Genomic DNA, 23,895 nt, shown 5'->3' on the forward strand with positions numbered 1-23,895 from the left:
ATAACAGTGTACATAGGTTGAAGTCAGACAATGAGAAAGCACTCAATTTAAAAAGCAGCTTGAAGGGATTTGATTGATATTGTTGCATCGGTTTATCTCTGTATTACGTTTATATGCATTACAGATATCTATAAATCCTGCTTTAAGCCTCTAAAAATATTTAGATTTATATTTGACCACTGAAGGCATTAGTTTTGTAAAATAAACAAGTTAGTGAAAGGGATTTCTTAAATTTATGAAATTAATTAATTGAAGACTGCTTTTTTTTGTGTGTGTGTGTGTGTGTGTGTGTGTGTGTGTGTGTGGTTGAGAATTTATGACTGGCAACATGAATAGCAATTACTAAATCTAGAAAGGATCACTTTTAATTCTAGAATAGATTTTTATCTAGAATAGATAGAATATATAAATAAATAGAATATTTGCATCATTTTCTTGCATTTTGAACCAGACTTCTAGCCACTATGCAAATGGTTCATGAAAGCAGGAAGACAAAAAGTATCTTCCAACTACTTTGTTTAGAAACAGACACCTTCAATAATCAGTACATTCTGTACCTCTCTACTGTCTTAAAATGTCCTGAAAAGTGGTAGCAAATACAGAAAGTGAAAGAAGTCAAATCATTGTATTGACAAAAGACGCCTTTCCTTTAAAGTTGTAGTTAGAAATACTAGGTATGGGAAAAACAGTTTTCTTTAACCCTAACTTGGGACTTAATATGGACTTAATACCTCTGGTTATCAGATACAAATTTGTTCTATCTGGCCATTTTGGAATTTTTGTTGAAAGCTTAGGGCTTGAATTAAAAACACTGCAATAATTTATTGAAATATTTTTTCCTATTGCCTGAAGTCAATTTATATTTTCCCAAGAATTACATTCATTTTTTAGATTAGAATGGAGGTGTTCAGTAAACCAATACAGACATTACTCCTTAGGGAATTGTATCATCTGAATAAATTAATTGGAATCAATGAAGCATATGCTTCAACTGTTGATCTCATGTTGAAGAAGCACATGGAACTCAAAAAGCTTAAAGAAAATATTTCTAATTAAAGTGTATATCAAGAGGAGAGGTGAATACACATTTCATTGTTTTTCACTCACCTATTTTATATCTATAATAATGATATGTTTTTCCTCTCATATAATACCCTGTGAAAGTAAAATTATTTAATTTCCTGAACTTCTAAGAATAGTGGACAATAGAATTCTGAGGAGCATAGACAGTTATTGATCTTTCCCTTTCACTACAATAATGTTTCATGTTACCAGCTATAAGGTTGCCACTTGAATTTTATAAAATAGTTGATGCGTAGAATTGTGCAAAATAATCAACCATTTATGGATTACATGCAAATGAAATACAAGAACTGAGAAGGATTAATCACTGAAGATGTGGGAAAGACAACTGGCAAGAAAGCTGAATAGACAATGTAAAAAAATTGTTAATTTGGAATGAAGAAGCATCCATTATAAAATCATGATTTAAGAACGCTTTTTGTGTTCTTTTAAACAATTGCATTACCTGGTAAGAAGACAATATTTGATGAGAATGCATAGCTGTTACGTGTTTAGCCTGTAAAAGAATTTTTGATTTCAATTTTAAAATTTTCAGAAACAAAACTTCCTAAGTCCATCTTATCTTATGACACAGCGAACAGCAACTTAATAGCAGTAAATATGCTCTTCTCAGAAGCTAATGACAAAAACATTTATTTATTTATTTGTTATAAATAATTTTTCTTGTTGGAATTTCTCTAAGAGATGCAAAGTTTAGAACCAAAAATGTGCATCTTTACTTACATAGAATCATAAGGAAAATTGTGCATGTCTGAAGCAGCAGATAGGTAATGTTGAGTCTGGGAACTTTCAGACAAATTCCAGACAGGCATCTAGCTTCTCTCAAGTCTCTGGCTGATGGCTCTGGTGGCATATAAGTGGCTGAGTGTCCATATGCACTTTATCCAACTGATATTCCCAGAGTACTTCTGAAGTCCAGCAGAATCAGAATAGTGTGATACTCAATTTCTAGCTGCTTTATTTCAAGTATACATTGAGAAGTCATGCTGCTTTCCATAACTTTTTAACAACCCAGTGTTTGTGGTACTTGCTTCATAGCCACACTAGTCACTCATTATTCCAACTTATTATTCCTACAAGCCTGCCCTAATGCCAATAGATTAGATAGTATGGCAGTCTCTTTTACGTCTCCTGCTCAAGCTGGTCTGCAATTCAAAAACTATCCAAGACAATGGGAGAGGACATCATGCAAAAAAGGGTCTGAACCCCTGAAAATGTGCAGAAAGATCCTGAAATAGAAGTGAGCTCTGTGAGAGGAAAAACTTTTGGCTGTTATTTACAAGTCTATAAATTGTTTGATAGTTCCTGTCGGTAACTTTACACTTTTCACAGGGCTTGAAATTTTTCATAAAGATCTCTTCTGCAGCCACAAAAATGGCTGATTTTTTACATTGTCCTCCTAAGAGACTGTCTGTCACAATGCAGAGCTCTCTGTGGATACTGAGCCTCTGAGTCTGTTACTGAATTTGGAGCTTCATGTAGGATCAACACAGCTATCTTAATTTTGGAAAAGATAAAACCTTTACGAGATTTATTCTTCCATGTTATTCATAATGGTGGAATGCTTCTCATTGACAGAATGGAATTAAGAGAGTAGTGATATTGCAAAATGATTGTTAGTCAGCACTCCTTAAAGGAGTTTTTCAAAACTCAACATTCATGGAAATACTGAGATATGGCAGAGATAAAATAACATATTGACAGGTATCAATTTATCGTAGAAAAATAATTAAGTGCAATGTGAGTTCAGTAAGTCTTGTGAACTTTATTACTAATTCCCTGCCAGAGGCCACGGGCATATAACCTGTGAATGATTCTTCAGGTTCACTTTAAAAGTAAGGCAAATGAAAATAAGCTTTATTCTAACACAGCAAAACCAGGTTTAAGAACCAAATCAATGATAAAAATTAAGGTCTAGATAGAAGCATGAAAACAGTAGCATGCAGAATCTACTGAATATCATGTTCTTCATCTAATCATCTCGAAGGTTTTCTCAACTCCAGGAGAAAGGATTTTAAAAGTAGTTTCCCTATACCTTGCTGTCTCAGAATGATGCTGTGTTGTGTTTCTCTTTCTCAATCTAGACATACTTGGATTCATTGTTTGTAAGTTAATATTTGAAGTAGTTGCACATTGTTCTCACTTCTCTTACTTTCTGAGTAATTAATTTAGGAAGACTTTTATATAAGAGAGTATAAGAATGTAGGTTGTATATATTAGTACGCAGTATCCTGTTTACCATGGAAGTACCATGACACTGTTAAAAAAAGTCACGCTGAAGTTGGATGCTAAGAGTAGTAAACTGTGACTGCTGTGAAACAGATCCCAAGACACATATGACTGCTTTGATACTAAGGATTCTGAATCATAGACAGATTTATGTTGGATGACTTATTGTAGGTTACTTGGTCAAAACCCTGTTCCAGGAAGGGTCAGCATAAGTCATGTTGGTCAGGACTTTGCCCAGTCAAGTTCTGGATATTCTTACAAATGAAGAGTTCATAACATCACACACAGGGGGAAATAATTCAAACTTTTCTATATTTTTTTAACTACTAAAAGACATCCAGGATGCTTTGATACACATTTTCTTTGCCATAATGCTACAAAGTAGACATATTTAATAAATGCATAGACTTAGCAAGATGTATACTGTGCCTTTCATTTGCAGAATATTTATTTATCTTTATAGAAAAAAAAATGGACTTTTTTTAAACTAATAACAATTTCCTATAAGGAATTTTGAAATTACCATACAGGAAAAAGTATACTAAAACAGCTGTATGAGTATAAATATGAGACTTCCATGATAGGAAGCTGTCAGTGCATCTGTTCTAATCTTTGAATGGCCTCACATTAAAAATAGCATAAATTTCACACTTTGTTTCTAAGAAATTTTATTTTATCTTATTTATACTATTTTTATTTTACCATCCTTCCTAAAAAATGGTAAAGACTTTGTTAAAACTCTGGAGAAGTAGCTAATTAAGAAATTTAAGCAGTATTTTGAATAGATAAGAAATACAGTAATTAGCAGTTTACTTTCTTCTTGCCTGGAATATCTATGTGAGGTAAAGAATGACTGGGAGATTATGAATTTTTGATTGAAGAGAGCATGCTGTTTCATTTTTCATAGAAATACAGCTTCTTTCAACTGAACATGATTCAGCTCACAAACAGTAATAACTTACTGAATCTTTATTAGTAAGCCAGCAGCCACTAAATTAACTGGTTTGTGTCACCATTTGATTTTGAAGAATGAGCTGCTGTGGTTAAGTTAGAAACTGCCAGGACTGGGGAAATAAATAAATACATAAATAAACGGGAATGTTATCACAAATAAAATGTATTGTTTTCTTACTATTTTCTTACTATATTTATTTTCTTACTATTGTTGATAGTGGTCAGCAGTTTATACAAAAACATTTCTGTGAGTAAAAAAATTACCCTCATTTTTAAATGTGTAAAATGGGGATTCTGTGCACTATTTCTGGTTCCATATACATCCTGTATCCACAGTAATAAGCATTTCTTTTTAGATAGAATCTTATTAAATTCAGCTTTTCAAGTCAAATTTCATATTCATCCAAAATGTTAGTGTGTGTATATATATATATGAGCCATTAGTTTGAAATGTTCTGATCCCTTTCCAAATGAGTAGTTTTTTTGAAGTTATTAATAGTCAAAACATTTTTGGAAGTCAGAATGTTTATTAGTAACATAAATGCTTTAAGCAAGTGGCCTCAATTTTATTCCACAAGGGAAAACATTTCAACAGCTTCTCACCTCAATTATGTAAAAACTACCACAATTTAGCATCACGTGTTCAGTTTATTTAGATAAACTGAGGCCATTGTAGGAGGATGCAGTTAAAATAGTAATCAAGTCTTTTTTTTCCATTTTCCAGAATCTATCCAATGTTATTTTAATCCACACATGTGAATACACTTGTGCATTTACACAACTATGTAACTTTTGCTAATTACAGTCATACAGCCTTTGTTTAAGAGTTCTGCTGGGTGTCTAAGAGTACACATCTAGCCTGAAAGAGAAATGTGTTTTGTTAATAAAACCTTAGTGTATCCGGTTGTCTGAAAAATCAATCAAATTTCTCCTTGTGATCTATGGAGGCAAGGGAGCAATGCCAACAGGAGCAATTGCTTTAAATTTCATGGCTGCTTTAGTATTAAGGCAATCAAATGTGAAATATCAGTGCATCTGCACATCATGCATGACTATGCCCTGTTATTTTGATATAGGAGAAATAGAAACTTAGATTAAGTGAGAAATGTGAAAAAGAAAACAACCTAAATAAACATAGATCACACACTGTGAAAAAGTGATATGAAATCTCATCAGACAAGATTACATCTTACTATATCCAATTCTAATGAAACAAATCAAAGGTGGCACAGAATTAATTAATTAAAAAATAAAGTTGTCTTAATGCCTAGAAATCAGAGATCATTCATTCTCTTTTCATTACAGAGGAAAAATATATCATACTTCTCTAAGTAATAGTACACTTATATTAATTTCACTCCCATGTGTAGCTTCTGTCAGTCAATAAGCTGCACAGATTCCTATCAAGTCAGAGGAATGGAGCTACCTATCTTCATTGCACTGAATAACAAACAAAACAGGAGAAATTAGGAGAATATGAGTAACCGTTGAACTGAAATAATTTAAAGCTTCTCTCACTGTACCTATTGGACTGTATTCTTGAGTATTTTTCATTCAGGAATGAAAGGGATTTTAGAGAGCATGGTTTTTCAATTATTGCATGACAATATAGTGTTGAGTACTGCTTAATTCTTGAGTATTGGGGTATGGCTATATCTTTTCTTTGAACATTATAAACTTCTTTGATCACCAAATCAGAGGTAGTTGGAGAAATATTTATAAACGTGCCATGTGATCTGAAGTAAAAAAAAAAGCAACTAACCTTTAAAAACTTTGCAGCATTCCTTTCTAAATCCTTACTCTGAGATTGAAATGTTATTTGAATTAAATAGTATAGGGTTTTTTTTCAATTATGCAGTTATCTGGAAATGTTTATAACTAATTTCTGAATATGTGCAAGTACAAAATATGCTCCAGAATGTCTTTATTTTTTCCATATTGCATTAAGTTGCCATGTATTCATCTATCTGTTGGTCATGTATCTGAATACTTCTTGATTTTGTATTTCTGCCTACTGGCTCTCTATACTTCACTTGCATCATATTTTTCTGATGTGATTTGTCTGCAAATATTTAGAATTCCTTTAGAGAACTTTTAATGAGATAATAATAAAAAAAAAATAGACACCTGTTAGGTATGTGGCTTAGCTCTTTTGTTGTTGCTAGGGCAATAAAGGCATTTTCTCTTATATTTTGATTGTTGTAACAGGCTTGCTTTACGCATTCATGTGATTATAAGTAAACTGCCAGTGTATCACATTGTGTCAGTGGTTCAAGGTTTGTAGTTCTGTAAGATTTGACAGACATCAGCTTTCTTGCATGAAGTATTTGCAATTGATTTGAAGAAATTGCCTGAGGAATTTGTCAACACTATTGATTTTTTTTGTCAGATAGTCTACATGGGCTGGACGGAAGAACGGGAACAAGACTCCCTTCAGGATCGAATGTATACACCAAAGTTTTTAGCACTGAGGGGATCTTCTCTGTATAAATTTATGGCACCTCCAGTAAGTACATTTCTCATGCTGTGTGGACATAAATGCTATTAAATAAAATGATTTCATGTAATATGTACCAGGCTTTTACACTGAGCGCTCATTTTGTTAACGGCATTGTAACTCAGAGCACTGAAAAGTTCCAGAGAAATGTATTATAAAAGTAACAGAAAATAACTGTTCATCAGATTACTGTGCAGCTAACAAATACTTCTTTCCCCTCGGTCACCTGAACACTTAGAACAATACAGGAGAGAGCTATTTGTACTAAAAGGGGGCTTTTCATTTCCCTTTGGCAAGCAAAACAAGCCAGAAGCAAGTTGGTTACATTTAAACTGAACTGTCATTCTGAATGCAAACTGATGAGACTTTGGGTAATACCAAAGCTTTTTGCAGGCTGTGGAAATGGCACAGCTTGTAGAGCAATATCTCTGTCTTTAATTTTTACCCTGAATATAACTTCTGTGTAGTTTGAGAGCACCAAAAGGAAAGTAGGGAAGCAAATGAGGCAGTTCAGGTTGAATATTAATTGGAATCTGACTGACAGGAAAGGGCAAAATTTCAGCTACTGTCTCCAAATCAGCAGTTTAATTTCATGGCTTTATGGTACATCTAAGCTGCAGGAAACACACATATCATCTAGCTAAGTTTTAAGCCAGTAGCTAAAGATTTGGCAGCAGACCCATACAGGCAGTACTAAGAGTTTAGCAGTTATCCTGATTTGGGCTGTAGATCCTTCCTGTTGGAGGTAGTTCAAATTTAGATGGCAAGTGTCCACGCCATTCTTCATTCACAATTCTATCTTCCTCCCAGATACAATGCTGAATGCTCCTGTTCTGTTCAAAAGAAAAAGATTATTCTTTTGTAAGCAGCGTGGAAGAAACTACAAATTTCTTTACCAAGAGTTTGCTGTTATATTATTTCTATTTATATACAATATCATTTTTACTATTAGTTTCCAGAAGTAATATGTTGCTTGTGGGTAAATGACTATGGGAAGAAACTATTTATAGTAGGAATGTGAACCACAGTGCTGTGAGTTAGGACAGTTCTGTCAAGCTGCTGCTTTATGAGACAAGGCTGATTTCAAAGTCTTTATTAGGGCCTTGTTTCAGATAAGCTGTGGGCAAAACAGAATTTAATTATTAAAAATATAACAGATTCTGGTTCTTATTCTAAAATAGGAGGACAGTTGAAACAAAAAGAACACAATTTCTTTCCATTGAGTAGGAGGGAAGAATAATGATAAACAAACTCTTTAAAAGACAAACTGGGGAAGAGTTTCTGTAGAGGTGCTTAAAACCATTTGTATAATACTTGTACACTTAAATGCCCAGAAAAATTTTCTTCTTCTCAAAGACTGCTTAAGGCTTTTTAGAAGGACATTCTCTGTGCAAACTTTTACACGTACAATTGTTTGCTGTTTGCTGTGGGCATGTACATTCATCTCTTCCAGGAATTAAAAAAGATTAAGAATAAACTTTCAAGGCTACAATTTTGGAGCTTCTAATTATGTAACATGTAAATGTTGTTATAGGAAGAAAAACAATTTTAATTATATTTGTATTATAAGCTTCTTGGATTAAGCTGTTTCTGAACAGATCTGCCAACATTTTAACCAGAAAATTAAAAGAAACTATTGTCCTGTTAACTCCTGAGGGAGGCATGTGTTTAAATAGTGTACCTCAGCTGCCTCCCCCTGCTATATTTTTTTATCTATTTGATCAATAGCACTTTGCCTCTCCGTGCTCAGGTGCATGATCAGTTCTAACATATCTTATTTGCATCTTAAAACTTAATTACCTTTCAAAGATTTCTTGGCACACTGGTGATCAGGACAGGCAATTTCTAAAGATGCTGTCAGAAATTTTATGAAGAAGGGGGAGCTCTCATGTGTTTTCCCCAAAGCATGGAGCCTGTAATGAACTTCTAAATGAAACTTCAAGTAGCTGTGGCCTTCAGCAGGAGTAGAGGTTACTTTTCCTGATGGGACAGGGCAAAATGATACTTCTCTGGCTAGTGCTTTGTGTTCAGTGGAACTGTAGCAAAACTCAACTCCCCATTCCTCCGTTCCTTGTGAGAGATCATTTCATTTTCTGTCTGAATTAGAAACAGATTAGTTGTTTGGTGTGTTTTTTTTTGGTTTGTTTTTTGTTTTTGTGTGTTACATTTGTTTTTTTGTTGTTGGTGGTTTGTTTTTGACAAAAACGTTTTGCATTTTTTTGTCACATCTCAGAATAGTTTCTCAAAATTCATTGACAAAGATTGTATATTTCCAATATTTCTTCACTTCCTCATTTTATATGAAGCATTATTTATTGATCCATAGTATTTAGTCTCTTTCTTCCTTCTAAATCTGATTTAATACCCATACTTCAATAAGATGGTAAAAAACTGAGTTTGAGGATGACAGCAAATAAATAAGATTCCATTTTGAAATTTTAATTCTTGAAGATATGAACTATGAACTATATATATATGCATATGAGTATATGAACTATGAAGATTTTCCTTGAAAGAGTTTAAATTCTAATAGTCTGTATCCCTAAAAATTAGTTAAGTATAGAATTTTATCATACGGTACCAAAATTACTTTGAACAAGAAAGTAATACGTCACAGCATCCAAGCCCATACATGCTTCTTAGCAATATGGGGTCTATTCATAGTTTTCTCTTTATATAAAAAATAAGTTGGTCTTATGTATTATCTTCCTTTTATGCTGTGGCTATAATTTGATGATATTTTTCAAAAATTTTTATATTCTTAAGTTTTGAAAAGCGGACTATACTACGTCTTCAACTCTTTCGTCTTGCCTAGTTGTGTAATAACCATGATCCTTTGAAGCTGAGGCACTGCAGTAATTCTTGTAGGCCTCAGTTTTTCTTTTCTCTTTTTTTTTTTTTTGATTGTTTGTTTTGTATTCCGTCTTTTGAGACTGTGACTAATTCTCCTCTTTCCTTCTTGCAGCTTCCTAAAAAAGTTATTTATAGGCTTTTTAAAAAATAATTGCTTAAAATAAATACTGTTAAAAGCAATTGCAAAAATTGTGAGATAATGTGAAGAAACAGACTGTTATTCAAATCTCACTCTGTTTGAATTTAAGAGCAGATTCACACTGGTAAGAAAAAAAGTGTATATTTACCTTTGTTTTCTCTTGTTAGTTTTTTCACCTAGATTGCAAGTCACATGTGATAAGTGTCTAGGACACTGCAAGGTTGGAAACTTCAGTTTTAGGACCTCTGCAAACAATGTATGTATAACAAGAAATTCTGTTATAAGAACAGAAACAAGGAGAAACATGTTAGGGTTCTGTGAGAACATTTAAAGGGCTGTATCAACCCCCACCAGCATAGATAGGAGACTCCCAGGGAAAACCTGTTCATTCAACGTAGATTAGCCTGCATGAAAAGCTATTGAAAGTGCAAGGAGACAGACGCCTTTTCAGCGCTGATCCATGGTAGTTTGTGCTCTGAGGTAGTGCTTGCCCTTTCTGTGTACATTATAATGGATGTAAAAGGTAGAAAGTTTTAGGGATCGATTTTTATTTTATTTTTTTAATAAACTGAACTACTGAAATGAAGAATAATAACTTGGTTTCTTTTCCTGTTTTTTCTTTTTTCTATTTTTTTCTTCCAAGGTCACAACCTGGGATTGGACACGAGCTGAGAAAACATTTTCAGTCTATGAGATAATGTGCAAAATTTTCAAGGTATGATGAAAAAGTATAAAATAAATTACCATTTTGTCAGAGCAGTCGAGAAGCCAGAGGATTACACTGGAACTAGAAATTCCTTGTGACTGCGTTGCAGAAAGACATCAGATCTTGTCCCTATGAATCAATATTATAAGTCCTGAAATTATTATATACTGCTTAATTAGATAAATTTAGAAGAATTGATTGAACTGATTTTTAACTCGGAAACTGTTTTATTTCTCCATCATGTAGTATGTGTTTTTTACTAAAAAAGAGTTTTATGGCTTTGCTTTACTTGCACATTCAATCATTAGAACATTTCTTTTTCTAATTGAGGAGTTAAAAGAAATACAGATCAGTTCTATTACTTTCTAATGTGTTGAAGCAACTCACAGTTGCAATGTAAGATCACAGAATCATCGAATCACTCAGGTTGGAAAAGACCTTAAAGATCATCGAGTCCAACCACAACATAACCATACTACCCTAACTCTAACAGCCCTCTGCTAAATCTAAGATTGCACTAAGGCAGACAGCAAAGTCATTAAAATATGTAATACCATTCTAAAAATGTTTGTCCTTTTTCTAATTGTTTCAGTTTACTCTAATTATAGGAAATGGGAGAGCTAATTAAATGTTTTGAAAGCTAAATCGATAAGTAGCAAATTGAATAGATCCATTTCAGTGCATTGTATTTATTTATTTTTTCTGATTTTGTTCAGAATTAAAACATACTCTCTCTTTTTAAAACATTGAAAAACAATCTTCCAGATATTCAGTATTTCTAAATCTAAAACATGAGGGAGAGAGAAGGAAAAAAGAGACGAAAAATTCTCTTTCCATTCATCTGAAGTGCTTTGCCATGTTGTTTTTACTAGGTTAAATTTTTTGGTTTTTTTGTGTGAGGATTTGGATTTTACTTTTCATCCAGGCAGAGTCCAATATCAAGAGATATGAAAAAAATATTTTAAAGAAGTGTGTCCCTTTGGGAAGACCTTGTACTGACATACATGTACATTTTCTAGTTTTTGTAGGTCATGTAGGTGAACTCTATTCCTTTAGGAGGTAGATTACAGATGGAACAACTCAGAAAAATATGGAAGCTTTTTACATCAGAGACTTCAAAAATAAGAAACCACATTTTTAATCTGAGTAAAAAACCACTGTTAGCAAACAGAAATAGAAAAGGCAAAGATGTTCTTATACAACTAGTTTGGACAGAGGATGACTGTGATTAACTACCAAGTGTGTGCAAACATTGACTCAAGTAGGAATAAAATTAACAGAAGCAGCTGTTCACTCTGTGAAAGCATTGCACTCACGAGTAATATGAGCCAGTGTGCTTACAACACAGTTACTTTTAGTGACTAATGAAATATGTTGTTAGTGGCATATGCTTTTTTTATTTTAATGGTAGTCTGTTTACTTCAGGACTTCAGTATGGAAAACAATAAGCCCCTAGCACCTTCTCTTAAGATTTAAGCCTGTAGGAGCTTACAAGGACAACTCCTTGTAACTTTATCCTAAGATTTTACTATTCTCTTTGCACCTGTGATGTGTACTTTTTTCTAATTCAGAAGTCTTTCTTCTGTTCCTTCTTTCTACTGTCTTACTTTGTTGATACTCTTCTAATTCACTCGTTTTTAGCCATTTTTTCTTTTTTCCTCTTGTTCTTTATCCCATTTGTGTGTACTAATGTAAGGATTTATTTTATTTTTTTTTTCACCTGTGTAGCAGAAGTTTGTTACATGAAAGTAGGGCTTGCCCAGTCAGCCAGAATGCAGGCCATCAAACTGTAAAAACTGAACCAGGAACTTCCTGGTGCAGGAAAGATTGCAAAGACGCTGTTCTTTCTTATCATTTAGTTCTTCAGACTGTCTGTAGATCCTCCATTCTCAGTCTGTTTTAATATAGGATTATCCAGCATAGGGATAATTGCTGGTTAAGTGATCTAAAAATATTACTGATGTGTTTACCTCGTTATTTATATTCAGTTATTATTTTATGGTCTGTAAGCATGATCACATTCATAAAATAATGAAGTGTTTTAAACAGGTTTTTTTGTGTTTTTTTTTTACTGTTGAAAAAATCACTGCAATGAAATTACAACTTCCATCAGCATGTTAACATGCATCATCTTCAAGCTTTCTGCAGCAGATTATATCGTACTTATCCATTGTTTCACTAAATATTCAAGCAAGTAAAACCAGGAAAAACAGCTTCCCATTACTATTACTACACTGAACCTCTGTAATGACTTTAGTCTTTGTTCAGCTTTTCTGCCAGCATCAAAAAGTGTCCAGGTGCATTTGTACAGGACAGATTTTCTGCATGGTTATTACCCAAGCAGAGGCAACTTTAAAAAATTTAGATTGTTACTTTGTGATCACTTCCAAACTTCTTCCCTTCTATCATACCTCACGTTCTACTTTTATTATAAATTCATTTCCTTGGAGAATAATTTGGATGCTAAAATTGAAGCCTAAATTCACAGATATTGATATATAGCATGATAACTTCAGAAGCCCGATTAAAAATGTGGAGAAAAGAAACCTGGACTCTTCTAGTGCAGTTTTCCCTTTTTTACGTTTACTATTCTTCCATAAGAGCTACTGAGTTCATGTCATTCTTTTAAATATTGGGAAACATTGGGAAATATTGGGAAGATAGCATTGTTCTGTGCTTCTCCTTCAATAGAGATAATCATATGTCACTGGGCAGAGATAAATCCAGGAAGATACTCATTCAATTTGCAGTGGAATGTTATCACTCAGTGTATCTTGAATGGGTTTAGTTCCATCTTCTTTGTTTAAGTTCAAATTGTTCAGGCTACTCATTTACTTGGAATAAATATCACAGAACATTCCCAATTTGAGGGATACAATCAAAAGACTATTAAGAATATTATTCTTAACTATTCTTGCGTGATCACCATGGATTTTGTACCAAATACCCCACCTAGCACTCACCCACGCAGTTCCTAGTCTACTAGTTTAGACTTCTCATGGGTGAAAGAATGTTTTCTAATGAGCAGTTTTCATATGAATGTCCTTGTTGTGGTTTAACCTGGCAGAGAGCTTAGCACCATACAGCCTTTCACTCATTGCTCACCCCTCCCAGTGGAAAGTGGGGAGAGAATCTGAAAAAAGTAGATGACATAAAAACTAGTTGCTAAGATGGAAGAGGAGAGAAATAGGAGTAATAATAATTATATGTATATATATATATAGTACATATATTTATACATACATTTACAAATTAATTGATTTACAATGTAATTTCTCACCACCTGCCAACTGATGCCAGTGCTCAAGATTTTCAACATATGAATATGGTGTGGCCCTTGTCAGTTCGCTATAGTGTCAACAAGCAGTCCCATACGTACTTAATATATTAGTACAGATACAGCTTCTGTAGCTAGCATTCAGTTTAAGTAGAAGGACTTGAAAATGGTCTTTGCTAACCTTCATATGAATATGCCATGGAATGAGAGGTAATGTTTTAGAATTAATGTTTCCACGGCATATTTCCTTCTGTATTGATCAGGCTGCTGAGCTTACTTAGAAGGTAAAAGATATATTGTTTGCATGAAAGACTGAGTGTGTTGGCTTGGCCAGAACTGCTGCAATGTCTTTATATAGCCAGAAGGTAAGCAAGTCTTGGGTTATGTCTTCTTTGTGAAAGTGAATTAGTAAATGTCACTGTAGCGCTTACTAATCAAAATGTATATGCATTACCTGGTTTGTTTAGATTGGAATGAGACTTTCAGAAACTTTTTCCATTTTTAGACTTATGAACATTATAAACTAGCATGCAACTTTCACCAAGCATGCTAGTATTTTCTGTTGCTGTTCTCTGGAAACTTTAGGAAGTATCTTTTGTGAAACAAGGACAGAATTTACTACTAAATCTCTCAGTAAAAATTTTGTTCCTTCTTCCAGTCCCTAATTCTGTCAAAAATTCTGATGAATGCCACTAGAAGAATTTTGATTAAAGAAACCTTCTATCCTAAGTTTATCCTTTTAAATGGTATTGTCGTTTTCATCAGTTAGAGAGATTTGAAGTTTCTCTCCATGACAGAAGCACTGAAGTGAAGAATGTGAACTGCCAGATCTTACTGAATGCACATTAATATTTCAGTTTTTTAATATGAGAGAATACTACTTCTAGTGACAGTAAAATATTAAAACACTAAATAAGTATTAATGTCTACCAGCCAGCAAAGGACTTCACTTATTTAGTCATCAGGAAAGCAATGTGTTAAATAAAACTCAGAATCATGGCAAACGTTTTTTTCATACTTGACTGTATGCATACAGTGTGTTCTCCTTTGCATTAATTCCAAAGGCTTCTCATGAACTATGTATGAAACTGAGATGCCATTTTCAATTTCTGGAATTCTCTCAACCTCAAGGCAGGATCTCCTGCGCCTCAGAGATTAAAGTATTATGTGGTTCAAAACTTGTGGATTCATATTTATTAAAGTCCTCATGATAAATCTCTGTTTTGTTGTCACTGTAATGTTTTTTTTCTTTTTTTTTTTCTTTGTTTGTTTGTGTGTTTTGTCACATTACCAGGAAGAGAAAGAGGAGGAGACTTAACCTAAGCAAAGCAATAAGTCATCATTGTTAATCTGATTAGAACTTTCTAAATAATAAAAACAAAAAGAAGAAAGATTTTAAAAAACACTATTTTGACTTTCCAAAACAGTTTTACTGACATAAATTCAGAAAATGATCTCTGATAACATAATTCAATATTTAAAATCTAGATAGATAGTGAAAAAGTAAAATGAAATAAAACACAGTAAAATAAATCACACTCAATTACTGGAATAGTAATGTGATACAATCCACACCAGTGGATAATAAGGAAGTTTCTATGAAAAGACTTCAAAGTATCTATTAAAAATATATATAAGTGTAAAAATTTTCACAGTCACTATTTTGGGGGTGAAATTTTAATTTGACAAGTCAATTATTAAAACTGGCTGAGTACAATAATCACATTTTAATTATATTACGAGCAAGCCGTATATTAATAAAAAATTAAGTATCTTTGAAAAATTGGTAAATATTATTTATGTAATTTCTTCCACACAGCAGGTGGAATTAGTGAAAATTTTTAGGTAAATTGTAAAGAATAGTAGAAAATGCTACATTTACATAAAGTGAGTTTGCTTTGTGTACTTGAGTTACTGATATTCTTCAGCATAATTCAAGCATCTCCTTGTAATTGTGAGAAAGTGTTTTCTATCGTTCAGTCACTCCCCTCTGTCTTAAGTGTGTCATGCAAAAACATTCAGAGGTTTACGATAAACAGCATATTTTATTTAGCACTAAACAGGAACCATATTCAGAAGTCAGGTCAGATCTGAAATGAAATGTGAGAGTAATTATGAATGGCAGTCTATGTTGACAGTGTGTCAGGATGGTGAATTATTCATTCCCATCACTGTAGCTATACTTTTCTCTCTACAGTATTAATCTGGACCAGACATGTGGTTTGTTCCTCATTTTTAGCAGTTACTGTGTAAATTACTTAAATACAATTATGTTAATTTTCTCATTTAAAAGTCCTCTAATTTTGTTCATCATCCCCAAAAAGACACGTAATAGCCAGCCTTCATCTTCACAAAATACAAGTTGTGTTTTGCAGAGAAAAATAATTTACACTATTCCTTCAGTTATTGTTTCTAGGAAAAGGATGCAAAAAGCATGAGACTATGGAGAATGCTAGATAAATTTTAAAATCATAGAATCATAGAATTATTCAGGTTGGAAAAGATCATCAAGTCCAACCACAACCTAACTATAGTTTTCTTACTAGCAACCCTTGGCTAAATCATGTCCCTGAGCTACACATACAAACAGTTTTTAAACATATCCAGGGATGGTGACTCAACCCTGGGGAGCCTGTTCCAGTGTGAATGCCAATATACTCAAGTGAATGCCATACTCAAATATTTAAAGTATCAATATATAAATATAATTCGCTCAGTGGCTGAGGCTTACGTGCTGATATGATTCCAATAAAGCACTTTACACAAACTCATGCTTAGGTGGCATAAGTCATGAGTGCATTTTACTAATACTAAATTTAGGGAAAAATGCATTTTTAGCCAGAGCTCAGCAAGGTGTCAGCTCTTGGAAGAAAGTACTAAACCGCTGAGTATTTCAGTTCTAAGTAATTGAAATGATTTTCAGTCCTGCGACTCTAAAAGTAGATGTATTTAATGTCTCCAGAGAAAAGAGGTTCTGTTCCCACTCTAACTTATTTTGGTATAAGATAACAGTGGAAATAATAAATGTTCCCCTTGTCCACTGGCATTAAGGCCATCATAAACTTGTCTCTAGTTATACAATAAAGAAAAATGTGTCAGGTGCTAGTATCATTCAGTACTGAAATAGAACTACTACAGCTGCTGAATTCCTATCACTGAGTCTTTTTAAGCTTTCAGGGGTGTGTAGCTGCTCCTTCCTTGAACTGAGATGTGCTCCAGATAAACACGTTTCTTACATGATCTTCCATATTTTCTGTGATTCTTCTTTAGTGTGAATGTATGTAGCGATAGAATCCTTAATTCTGTTATGTTGTTAAATTAGAGAAATTTAATTTCTGCTTCTTTTGAAAGCAGAAAGTTTTGTTAGTTGCATGACAACTGCTGCCATATCAGGTCTTGTTAACTTTTTGTTTGATTCAGAAGGAAAAAAAAAGATATTTTAAATATAAAACTTTCAAGTAAGGCTTTTTCTGTTTCCCTCTAACTTTAGAAAGTTAAATTTTGTTTTGTTTTTAAAAGGAGTGTTTTTAAAGGAGCTGTTTATTGTTGTTTTTTTTATAATATTAAGATAACCTAAACTGTCTCTCTGTCAGAAAATGTAGTCAGCTGAGATGGGCTGGGGATTCCATTGTTAGAGTGATCCTGCTTCGTAGGAGGAATAATAAGATGAGCACACAGTCTAAAAGGAAAATAACAAATACAGAACAGATACTTAAATTAACCAGCAGAAATTTTCTGCTGGTTAAAGACATCAACTTTTCCTTCTAAGAAATTGCTTCTTACTACCTGTCTATGAAACGCACCAGGGTGTTACAACATCCGTGTGATGTAAAGCCAACTTTTAACTTCTAACATAAGGTGAAAGGAATGATGAAAGAGAATGGAAATTAAGTGTGAAAGAAAAATGATGAATGAGCATACCCTACAAAAGCAAGTGTATGTTTTACATCCTAGTTGCCGTTCAAGATTTATCAAAAGTTTGAGCACTGATTTAGTCTGTGCAGGACTCTTTTCAGAATCTGTGATGCATTTCAGTGTTTTCTTCACTAATATGTTCTTATTCATCACTTTTTGCAGGCTTTTTTCTTTTTTTGGTGTAGAATTTTTCTTCAGTTTGTTATTTTCCTCTTGTTTTCTGGTCACAATCCTTAATTATTTGAGTTGATTCCAGAAACACTTTATGGTTAATCCCGCCTTTCTGACTATCGCAATAATTAAATTTATTGTATGACATTGGAGTTTTATTATGTAAAGACTTATCACTGTAGGCCTTCACACAACAGTGATTCTATTGTATTTTTCACTAGATATGTGCTCTGTTCATCATGTGAAATATATTGTTCCTGTCTCAGAGACAACTAATTGATATTTGCTTCTGTGCAGAGAAGTCTGCACAGTACTTACTCTCAATAGGCAGAACCAACACTGAAAATAGAATTACTAATTGCGTAACTACTTTTTATTTGTAGTCTTATTATAGAATCTGCTTTTTCATAGGCTCTTTTGACTTTTTCTTACACTATTAGAAAAAAAATATAACATTTCTTAAGAAGCACATATAGTTATGGCACTAACTCAAGGGGAGCCTATATTCAGATTCATGTTCTGATTCAAGAGAGTCTTTAAGACTGCATTACCTTTTAATCAGGAAGAATAGGAAATTAGTTTTACATTTGTGCTTACTACTGTCCCTAGTAGGTTACAGGGAATTAACTTTTTACTTCTGTTAAGGAATCAGACAGACCTTCATAACGGAAATTTAATTGAAACTAAAACTTATCCTGTACTCATAACTATTTTTCCCTTTCAGAATGTGTATTTTCATAAAATTTGAACATTGAAAAATACTATGCCCTGTTTTAGTTTAGCTGTTATTCTGTAGCTATTTAATTAATCACATGTATGCAATTGCAACTTTTTTTTTTTGTATGTTATTGATATTAAAATTCAAAAAAAAAAAGATTTCATGTGTTTGTTCGTGCTTGCATGCAAGTGACATGGGGTGGTTTTTTTCTTTATTATTTGATTAATGAGTATTTTTTGGAGAAGAAGTATCACTTCTTTTTCACTTTGGAGTGAATCAGTTTCCTGCTGCCTGTAAATGCTATTAGAACTATCACCATAGCAACTAATGGTGATGCCTGAAAGGAGCGTTCCCAAAGTTTCAGAAAAAAAAAAAAAGAAAAAAAAAGATCATTAGAATCCCTTAGAAAGGAGTTTTGTTTATGTAGATGGAGATAATAAGTGTAAAATAATCAGTGCTCTAATGCCAGTGCCAGCAGGTGTAAAGGCATGATGTGATCATTTTTTACAGTCATCTTAATATTATTGCACTCTTGAATTGATGGGAGAGAGTTTTGTAAGACAGATTTCTTTTTATTTCAGGACTGTCTAAAGTAGTTCAAAAAGGAAGCAGGTTTTTGTTGTTGTTGTTGGTTTTTTTTCAGCTCTGTGTTATTAAGAATTATAATCACTATCACAAACATTGAGTTTTACCTCACTTTAAAAGAGAAAATAAAATATATCAAGGTCTGTTTTGTCTGTGTATATAGCTCTGATTTGGATGGTTTTGAACATCTTATATAGTTGATTGCACAGGTCAAGAACTGCTCATGGTGTCACTGGTATATACAGTTCCACCTCCTAATTACTTTGTCCATTATATATATATTATATATATATATACTTATATATATATATAACCTATATTTAACAAGAGAACCAGTAGTAAGACTGTTCTCAAATAAGTCCTTCTGGGTGAATGTCATAAATGGAACACGTGGACATAGTTTTGTTTAATCCTGCGCAAATCATTGTAGAATAGAACAATTGGTCTTCATTGCAGTCAGAGTTCAGAGTCTCTAACATCTTAGTGGATTTAACAAATAGCCCAAATATGAGTATTTATTGCATCCATCTTACAGAAAACGAAAAAAAATACATGTAATCAAAAAGGAGCACTATTATTTCTGGAGAGGCCAGGATTTCAAAGAGAAAAAATTCTCTTGCTGTAGAGAAAGTGATGTAATTGCTTAGTGATAAAGAGGTATTCTGCCTTAATTTGAAAGGACCTGCCTAATGAGCCATGCTTAGTTCCCTTAGACAAATTTATTACTCTCACTTAACATGGACATCATTATTAATTAGACAAGCAGGAGTCATATCATCCTGTCAGCAGAGATGCTGGATTACCCTGAAGCTGGGTATAAGCCAAAGACTTTTCTCACCACTCATCCTTCAGCAGGACTACTTTCCTTCCAGTAGGAAATTAGCATACTGCTACAAGCTTTCTGACTGTTCATCTTCAGAAAGTCTGTATTAATTCACGTTGAGAACATCAGGGGTAAATGGTACAGTTGATCATTACCAGTATGAAAAAATGGCTCAAAAATAAGATGAAATTAGCTATTGACTATAATTGACTTCTGAGTAATAATAAAAATGCAGGGTCAAAATACAAAGTTGTAACCACATTTAAACAGAGTAGAACATTATTTTATATTTTAAATGAAGTAAATATTCTGTAAAAGTCAATTAGCAATGATTTCTTCTTAATCCAAGCCTATTTTTAAGATTCCTGACAGGTTCATCTTAAACTTCCAGGGAGATTTGAGTAATTCTCAGTTGGATTCCTGAGACAAAATTTCACTTTGATTTCCAACTTTTTCTAGGATTTTTTAATAGCTGTCTTTTAAGTTTGTGTACTTATTTTTTCCTACATTTATCTATACTATAAGTAAAAACAGGGTTAAATCTGTGAATTGGTATGTAGGCTTCACTTTTTACATGCCTGAGCACAAATAAAAACCTGAAGAAAAGTCTTGTAGCAAAAAGGAGCAGAAGCACTAAAGAGAGCCTTGCTGGGATATCAAATTCTTTTTACAAATAGGAGAAAATTCTACTAACGAGGAAGCTACTATCTCATATGTATGGAGATGTCATTGTAAGTGAAAATATACCATTCACATATATTTGACTGGATTTTGTTTTTACTGTTACCATTTTTACCACATCATTACCATGTCCATGGCATGGTAATAATATGATATCAATGGTAATGTGATATCAAAATCACAAGTACATACTGATCATAAGAACTAATTAAAAATATATATATTTTTTGGTTTGATAAATTGTCATTCATTTTTGTTTGTTTGTTTGCTCTTCAATCCAAATAAGAAAAGATAAATTCCCATAAACTTTATTATTATTTTTCAATGTTATTTTCTGGTATGAAGAAATGCTCTTTTTTTATTGTATTTTTCTTTTTTTAAATATCTTTGCTTTTCTCTGTTTTGTTAGTATGTACATTGTGCGTGTAATTTGTCACAGTCTGTAGTGGTTGAAATACTTTAATATTTTTTGTAAACCACTGAGAAGAAGTGCTACCTTGTACTGATCAGATCTTCTGTAAGTGCAATATTGGACTTGATGATCTCTAGAGGTCCCTTCCAACCCCTACAATTCTGTGATTCTGTATGATTCTGTATGATTCTGTGAATATGTTCTCATGTTAATGTGTAAATAGCAAAAGCATGGTTTAATATTCCAGATTCATTTTATCTCCTTTCTCCCTCCAATCACTAGGATTAATGAAATACTCAGCAGGATCTACTACAATTTTTGCTAAAAAATATTGTTAATAAAATGCATAGGCTTTTATTTAATCACTTCAAAAGACTGTTCCAAGATTCTTGCACTTTCAAACACATTTTAACAGAGGTCAGTCTCAATACAACTTTTAACACTTTCATTTTCACAATTTATAGAAGAGCACAACCCTTTTACATAGCCAGGATGTTCTTAGTAGGAAGAAAACACACACACACACACACATGCACAAAAAAAAAAAAAAAAAAAAAAAAAAAATCCAGTAAAAATCTGAAAGTCTAACAGTATAATTTAAAAGAGTCAAACCTTAACTGTGCCCAGCAAAGCAGAGTCATAGAAATATGCATTCTGGAACCAGGCACTGTAATTCCTCCCATTTAAAATCAGTGTTTGTTGCTTCAGTTGCTTGAAGTGAGTGCAAATCTTGTAATCCCACATAATGCTGTAGCATTGTTTTAAAAAATGAACAATTGTGCTATTATTCATATTTTTTTCTGTATTGCCTCTTGTCAAGAATAAGTGGAGATGAATTCAAAATATTTCTAGTTTTGTCTGAAATTGCAAGTATGAAGAATTAAATTATTCCCTGGAAACAACATGTGCCTACACACTACTTTTGTAAAACTACATCCTGAATAGGTCTATTTGATTATGAACCAATAAGTGTATCAGTCAGGTGTAGTTCTGGGACCCTGATGAATTTAAGACTCCACTAAAAACCTATTAGCTGAGAAGTGCTGCTACACTGTATGAAGTAGCTGTGATTGGAAAAGAGAGGCTGTATTGCCTTCACAGCTGTTTTTTCTAGACACTAAAACTATTTTGAGCCATGAGCACCCAGGAATGGATTCTGTCCTACTTTCTGAGTAAGTCTATCACTTGAATGAAAAGGGGGAAAGTAGTGTTCATTCCACTATTGCCTTCATCCCTTCTCAAGATTAATAGTTTATCATAGAGATTCCTGTTTTGTACATTTCCTGCCAGCTTGAGGTTCCTGGTAGTCTGCCCCAGGTTGGCTTGAACAATATAAGGCTTGTATTACTAGTTATGGTCCCCCTTTGGTTTGTTCAGGTTATGATAACCAGATGGCGATACTATCCTGGGAATCTTTTGCTGATCTCAGTTATGACCTCTGAAACAAGATAACATGTAGAAATTTCACCTAAGCTACATGTACCCAAATTTTCCAAACTGTTTTCAAGGACAGCTGGTGAGCCTGTGCTTTGTGGCAGCTGCTTTGCTGTAGTAGGAACAATATTAATTAAAACATTTTCTGCAAGGACATTTTTCACAAGGACGTGCTAGAATTTTAGCATATAAAGTATCCTCTACTCTTTCAGAAAGAAAAAAAAAAAAATCTTTGAAAAACATTTAAGTGATAGATTTCCTGATTAACTTGATTATTCTTTGATTTGCTAGCAATCATTAAATGTTATATATTTCTGCAATCAGACATTCCCTATATGTTGTCGCATTGAAAGTAAAGCCAAAAGCATCTTCCTGCTCCAGGTCCAAAGCCAGCAAACTAATCACTGGTCGCCAACACAGTCTCTGCTGGTAATATATAGATGTACACAGATTTTACGGTGGATATTTAAGCCGTCAGAAATATGGGCTTATTTTATCTAGCTTCCATAGGCAAAGAAGAACAGATGGGCTTTTTAGATACTTACTTAAATAAATCTGTTGCTTCCTTTGGCCAGCCTTTCAAACTGGGATGGGAGAGTCACACAGACCAGAGAAACTTAGCTTTTTGTTCTCACGTGAATAGAAAGTGGCTGCCTTTTGTATTACTTACTCAATTTAAAGACATTTAGCTGATAACATTTTTCACTATTTGTTAAAAATAGTGAAATTTATGCCAGATATACTATGTTGTTCTGTACCACCTTGAATATCAGAATCCTATTTAAAATTGTTTGAGATGTTCATGTTTAGGCTAGATTTGGGGCATATTTGCAAAAACAAAAAAAAAAATGTAATGATGTATGCCAGATTATATAACTTCAGGTTTTCATCAGGACAGTGATCTACTGGACCGGCGGAAACATTGTTTTGGTGTCCAATCTGAATCTGGAGAAGATCTTTACTTTTCTGTGGAATTAGAGTCTGACCTAGCACTATGGGAAAAAGCATTCCAGACAGCAACTTTTTTAGAAGTTGAACGGATACAGGTGAGAACAACTGCCTTGTTGATTGCCTTTTGGTACATTAACGGATTATGACAAAATAAAGACTTAAATGAAGATATTCTCTGTCCTTATGGAACTCTCAAATCATTATTATTGGAGAAAGATTTGAAAAAAAAAAAAAAAGGGAGAAAAAACCATAAAAATTATGATTAAAATTTATCATCCTAATGGATGTTTTAATGTTCCAAGCTTTAAAAATAATGTGGATGAAACAGTTTTAATTGAAGTTGCCTTGAAATCTGTACACACTCCTGCAAAATTACTAGTGTATAACCCTGTTAAAATATTGGCTAGTACTTTGCATGCCATCATTTTCTGCATCCTCATGTTAACACAAGCTCTGATGGTTGTTTG

The 23,895-nt window shown here is 33.2% G+C and overlaps 1 protein-coding gene across 9 annotated transcripts in view; it reads left to right on the forward strand.

Annotated features, from left to right (window-relative positions):
- The window catches only part of SNTG1 (syntrophin gamma 1), a 325,426-nt gene that overhangs the window by 271,771 nt on the left and 29,760 nt on the right, over nucleotides 1-23,895 (forward strand). For all 9 annotated transcript variants that reach the window (XM_052704127.1, XM_052704124.1, XM_052704125.1 and 6 more), the window contains 3 exons: nucleotides 6,656-6,772; nucleotides 10,399-10,470; nucleotides 23,371-23,523. In XM_052704127.1, coding sequence (XP_052560087.1) covers nucleotides 6,656-6,772; nucleotides 10,399-10,470; nucleotides 23,371-23,523 — 342 coding nt within the window. The remainder of the gene's footprint in view (nucleotides 1-6,655; nucleotides 6,773-10,398; nucleotides 10,471-23,370; nucleotides 23,524-23,895) is intronic.

This window comes from Tympanuchus pallidicinctus, unplaced genomic scaffold, assembly GCF_026119805.1.
Source record: "Tympanuchus pallidicinctus isolate F22 unplaced genomic scaffold, pur_lepc_1.0 scaffold5, whole genome shotgun sequence".
Classification (NCBI taxonomy): Eukaryota; Metazoa; Chordata; class Aves; order Galliformes; family Phasianidae; genus Tympanuchus; species Tympanuchus pallidicinctus.